Below are 6147 nucleotides of genomic sequence, written 5' to 3'. Positions count from 1 at the left end.
TGCTTTCTAATCATCATGTGAGCCACCTCCCTCTGCCATACTCTTCTGCCATGAAGTTCAGCCTCTCCTTGGGCCCCAAGGAATGGAAGCCAGCTGTTAATGGACAGAGACCTCTGAAACCGTGAGCTCCTGAATAAACCTTTCCTCCACTAAAATTGTGGTCAGGTCTTTCAGTCACAGCAGCAAAAAAGCTGACTCAATCAGCTAAGTTAATAAATCAGACTTCAAAGCCCCATCTGATTAAAAAAAAAAAAGACTATAGAATTATTCCAGAAAAGTCACCAAACAAGCAACAATAACAAACATCAACCAATACAGACCTGAGGAGGTGGAATCTTGTTTTCAGAGTTTGCACATTATATTAGTTAAAAATAAATTTTTTTAGTTGTAGATGGACATAATATCTTTATTCATTTATTATTTTTTTTAATGTGGTGCTGAGGATCAAACCCAGTGCCTCACATGTACTAGGCAGGCACTCCACCACTGAGCTACAACCAGCCCCATCGCATTATATTATTTAAAATTATATAATTCTAAATGTTCAACATCAACAAAAACTTTTGAGACATGCAAAGAAACAAGAAAGAATGGATAACACATGGGGAAAATAGTAAACAGCAATGATTATTATCTGGGTTTTTCTCCTTTTGGTTAGAAGCCATAACCAAAAAAGTACAGGCATTGGACTTACTAGACTGAGATTTAAAATTAGTTGTTATAACTATGGTCAAAGAACCTAAAGAAACCATGCCTGAGGAATGAAAGGGAGACATAGAACTATATATGATGAGATAGAGACTACCAATAAAGAGATGGAAGTTACATATGAAGATCCAAATAGAAATTCTGAAAGTAAAATGAAAATTTTTGGAGAAATTCTGTATGGACTAGGAGTACATTGTTGAAGGGCTAGATAAAGAAACTGATATATATATATATGAAATATATATATATGAATATATATAAATATATATATATATAAATATATACGAAATACATATATATGAATATATATAAATATATATATGAAATATATATGAAATATATATATATGAAATATATATATATATATGAAATTCTATCCAGTCTTAAGAAGGAGAGCTTGCCATTTGCTCTAACATGGACATTACACTAAGTGTTTTATGTCATACAGAGAAAAACACTGCAGGGTCTCACTTCTTTGTAGAATCTAAAAAGTGAAATGCACAGAAACAGAATAAAACAGTGGTTGCCAGGGGTGAAGATGGGGCAGGAAGGAAATGAGAGGAGGCAGGCCAAAGGATACAGAGCTGCAGATGTGTAGGATGAATGATTCTGGAGATGTAATTGTATTGCCTTCAGGGTTTCTGGGAGGAGTAGATTTAGGGTTCTCTTGACATAGGCTCAAAAGAAAAGGTAACTGTGAGGTGATGGATGTGTCAATTTACTGAACTAACTATAGTAAAAATTTCACTGTGTAAAAAAAGTCTCAGAGTTGAAAATGAAAAGCTAAGTACAGAGGTTCAACAGCAGATTGGAAGTGACAGAAGAAAGAATCCATTAACTTATATGTGAAGTCAACTGAAACTATCTAAGCAACAGAAAGAAAAACGAATAGAGCCTCAGATACCTGGTTACAAACATACGCATAATTTAAATCCTAGAGGAAGAAGAAAGAAAGGGGAAGACAGAATATCTGAGGAAATAAAGGCTAAAATTTTCCCAAATTCAATGAAAATCTGCATATCCAAGAACTTCAACAAACTTCAAGTAGGATAAACTCAAAGAAACCAAGACACATCACACCAAGACATATCAGAGTCAAACAATCAAAAGACAAAGAGAGATCCTTGAAAACAAAAAGAAAAGTGACTGGTCACATATAGACCCTGTCCTGACACATGATTCCCCAGAAGGCCACTCCTAGAAACAATCCAGATAGAATCTGAGGTAACAATCATTGGTGAATCACCAACAGAGCCACCTATGGGTGGAGTCAAACATGGAAGACAACAAAGTCTTTCAAACCTTCAGGTACTCTCTCTTTTCCATAAAGTCTCTTGTTAGGGTCCCCTCTATTCTATGAGCCAAACCTGACAGGGTACAAAGGGGTCAAGCAGTGTTTGGAGAGCCTATGAGCATGCGTCACCAGCTCTGACCCCACAATGACTGCCTGCCCTCGGCTACGGGACTTGCCCAGTTGGGAAACAGCACAGCAGTGAGTAACCCTGCACTTTTGATTGCTTATCATTTGTTCTAAGCATATGGTTATATATAACATTTCCCTTAAAAATAAGCCCGAGTCTTGAAGTATGATTATGAAGACCAGGCAAGTTTAATTCTTGTTTTTCATGTCTTCATAGACGTACATCTGTGGTTTTATAATGAACTTTACATCTAAAGGTACATCTGCATATTTGATGTTGAGCATCGCATCTTAGCAGATAGGGCTTGATGGTTTATGGAAAGTGTTATGAGGAAGAGGAAGAGCTCAGGATGAACCCCAGGTTTCTGGTTTGTGTGACTAGGGGATAGGGCTGCTACCAGCTGCCACAGCACAGCTACCATCTCTTTATACATACACATGTGCGCACACACACACACACACACACACACACACACACACATGCAAGTTTCTCCCCCACACCCTGCTCCCAAGCCAGAAAGGAGGATCACACAAAAAGCCTGGAAAATCTCCCCAAAAGTTCTGATCTTGCTCCTCCGTGGTACTTGATGAGCTTTACCAAGTGAAGTCAGACCCTAATAGCTTCTTCTAGAAAGCATGAAATGGGAACCAGGTTTTGTGGATAGTTCTGATGTTGGAGACCCTAGCTATATGGTGATGTCTGGAGGTCTCTTTCTCCTTCTCTCTTCCTCCCTCCCTCCTTCTTCCCTTCAACTCTCATTTATTTTATTGTGAACACATTTTTATAATGACACACATCCAACCACCACCCAAGCAAACAAACAGAACACAGTCAGCCTCTGAGAAGCCCCTCTGATGTGCTGCTCACAGTCCGTGGGAACACCCGACATCACATCCCCGCGACAAGTAACTGCTACCTTGACCCTGGGACTGACTTCCTTCCTTGCATTTCTCTTTTGTTATCACCCAGATATGTTCCCCTAAACAATAGAGTTCAGTTTTGTTTGTTTTGAAACTTGATTCTTTGAAGCCCCTTGATCCTGCTTTTGTCTTTTAGCACTGAGATTCATCCATTTTTTGTCCTGCTGTCCAATGCGTGGCTATGACACCATTTTTATTCTGTCCTAAAGTGATGATCCTTGGAATGTTTCCAGGGTAGCTCTCATGAGCATAAGTTTTTGGATATGCTTGGATATGCATCCTGGCCACAATTCATGAGTCTCCTCAGGGTTCCACTTCCTCTGGGAGGGGGAGTGGAGCTACCGGGTCACATGGTGTCTTCACCATCCCTCCATAGTATCTGATACTGTGAGAGAGTTCCTCTGGTTCACATCTTCAACATTTGGCATTGCTCACTTTTTGCTTTAATCCTCTGTCCCCAAAATGGACTCTTCTACTAAAACAGACTCCCCCCTCCCCAACACACACACAGGTCAGTGGGTCTCACCCTCCAATTCCCAGATGGCTTATAAAGAGGACATTCACATTTGAGGCCCCTGCTGTGAGCATGCCCATAGGAGGCCAGGCACAATTCCCATGAGAACATCAAAACCCTGAATTAATCCAGAGTGATCTAACAAAAGGAAACCCCTTGGGGGCTGTGGTGCTTTATTACTTCAAAGAAAAACCTATTTGTGACACACCTCTTATCATGCCACCCTTTTGTGCTCTGATTTCCTGGTTTAGAACCACTGTCCTTGTTGGCTGAGATTCTGTTTTTAGCAGCCTTGAGGTTGAATGTATTAATCAGCCCAAGCCATGACCACCCAGCATGTTCTCTACCAACAACACTATCAAAGGAACAGAGAGCAAAAGTATGGACACGTGTGCTACCCCCAGCATGTGACAGTCATGGACATGTTCTTTCTGGTGCCCCCACAGGGTTTGACCAGCTGCCCTGGATTTGGTCAACGGCCCTGTTCTCCATCACAGCCACCTACCATTCTGCCTATCTAGGAAGATGTTTCCCTTCAAAGTGAGCAAGTGGATGGGGTTGGCCTGCCTCCGGTCGCTGGTTGTCCCCTCCCCCAATATTCGCCAAAAGAAACTAATCCACAAGCTCCAAGAGGAAAAGTCATTTCGGGAAGAAATGAAAATTTTCCGTGAGAAAATAGAAGACTTCAGGGAAGAGATGTGGAATTTCCGAGGCAAAATTCGTACTTTCCGGGGCCAGATCTTAGGTTTTTGGGAAGAGGAGAGACCTTTCTGGGAAGAGGAGAAAACTTTCTGGAAAGAGGAAAAAACCTTCTGGGAAATGGAAAAATCTTTCCGGGAAGAAGAGAAAACCTTTTGGAAAAAATACCGTACCTTCTGGAAAGAAGATAAAGCCTTCTGGAAAGAGGACAATGCCTTATGGGAAAGAGACCGGAACCTTCTTCAGGAGGACAAAGCCCTGTGGGAGGAAGAAAAGGCCCTATGGGTAGAGGAAAGAGCCCTCCTACAGGAGGAGAAGGCCCTGTGGGAGGATAAGAAGTCCCTTTGGGAGGAAGAGAATGCTCTCTGGGAGGAAGAGAAAGCTTTCTGGGTGGAAGGCGGCGGCCATATTCCCGGGGAGCTGGTGCCTGCAGACAGGCCCTACAACGCCAATGGAGGGCCACGGTCGCCAGTCTTCCCAAGAGGTCGCGCCTAGTAAGCACAGGACATGCAGGGCCGTGGGATCCAGACTCCCCTGGATTGGGATTCAAGTCCAGGGTCATCCCATGTGCTAGAGAAAATAACGCTTATTTGTCTCCTTGCTTTGAAAGAACTAATAAAACCCTGAGGAGAGGTTTGAAAAACCAGGTCTTTGAGGGAGGCTGGCTGCCATTTTTGCATGTTTCGTGATTTTCCAATGACATAGTCCCATTCTGCAGTCTGTTTTGCTGACCACAGAGTTTGGTCCCAGGCAGTTCACAATGTCCCCAGCCTGTGTGGTGTTTGTGTGTACAGTTGCTATCACTCTCTTCAAGAGTAGGAACATGGAAGGAGAGGCTCAGACAATGCCAGTTAGAGACACGTAGGAACAGAGAGGGACTGAGAGATCCTGCACTCTGTCACATTGAGGGGCAATCACATCTCCTTTGTTCTGGTCAGGCTTGGAGGGCTGGTGGGGGTGACCACTTTCTAGAAAAGGCCATAGTGCTATTAAAGATTTATTTGTGCCTCTTTCTCACGAGGCAGGACATTTTTAACATGCAGGCAGAGTCCCTTAAAGACCCACTGGCTGGCATTTCTAAGGTCCCCCCAAACTTCTTAACTGCCTATTCTCTGTCAGCATGAGAAAGGGTCTTGACACTAGTCTGAGGTACAAGAACACGCCTCAAAGCACTGACCTTCTCTGATGATGGAGTCAAAGTTGACCCTCAGGATGATCTGGGAGGAATAGGGCTCTATGGGCTGAAGGAAGGTACACACCCCCATTGTACAGATGAGGAAACAGAGACTTACAGAAGCAAAGTGATTGCATGTGGTCAGGCAAGGAGCAAATGGAAGGTCCAGAACTAGAAGCCACATTGTCTGCCTCTGGGTTTCATTCCTTTTCCAATAAAGCCCTGGTTCAATGAGAACTTAGAGTAGCTCCACTGAAAACGGCTGTTGCACTGCATGTCTTAAATGCTTTGAGACTGCACTATGGTTTTGGGGTGGTGGTGGAGAGATGGAGAATACAAGGGACTTTACAATGTTCCCTCGATATGGCGAACATTTTTGGTACCAGGAGAACAGGCCAACTCCCAGGACTAGCTTGGCCTCTGTGACCTCAATCACTCTGGGAAATTCTGGGTTCCCAAGAAAGCCTCTGTTCTCAGAAAAATTGGGCCCTGGGCAGTGGGAGTGGCTCTCTCCTTCATATACCCATTCTCAGCTCTGGGCATTCTCAGCACAGGTCCCTGGGCAAAGACTCCAGGCAGTGTGGTGCTGTGGTTTGGATAAGCATTCCCCAAGGCCTGTGTAATAAAGGCTGATTTGTCAGCCTGTGCACTACAGGAAGCTGGCAGAACCTTTAAGAGGTGGGCTTAGTGGGAGGAAATTAGGTCACCAGG

At 43.4% G+C, this 6147-nt stretch overlaps 1 protein-coding gene across 1 annotated transcript; it reads left to right on the top strand.

Annotated features, from left to right (window-relative positions):
* The first annotated feature begins 4073 nt into the window (after positions 1–4073).
* Ccdc70 (coiled-coil domain containing 70) lies at positions 4074–4757 on the top strand. Its single transcript, XM_047552168.1, has one exon. It carries the CDS (start codon positions 4089–4091, stop codon positions 4755–4757), a length of 669 nt encoding a protein of 222 aa, XP_047408124.1. The 5' UTR covers positions 4074–4088.
* Positions 4758–6147: the final 1390 nt, after the last annotated feature.

This window comes from Sciurus carolinensis, chromosome 5 (assembly GCF_902686445.1).
Source record: "Sciurus carolinensis chromosome 5, mSciCar1.2, whole genome shotgun sequence".
Taxonomy (NCBI): Eukaryota; Metazoa; Chordata; class Mammalia; order Rodentia; family Sciuridae; genus Sciurus; species Sciurus carolinensis.
The sequence above is the reverse complement of the archived record's forward strand: the minus strand, read 5'-3'. Positions and strand labels throughout refer to the sequence as shown.

Excerpts from the sequence above, each read along its gene's own strand:
- Ccdc70 (XM_047552168.1), top strand. The coding sequence starts at position 4,089 with ATGTTTCCCTTCAAAGTGAGCAAGTGGATGGGGTTGGCCTGCCTCCGG.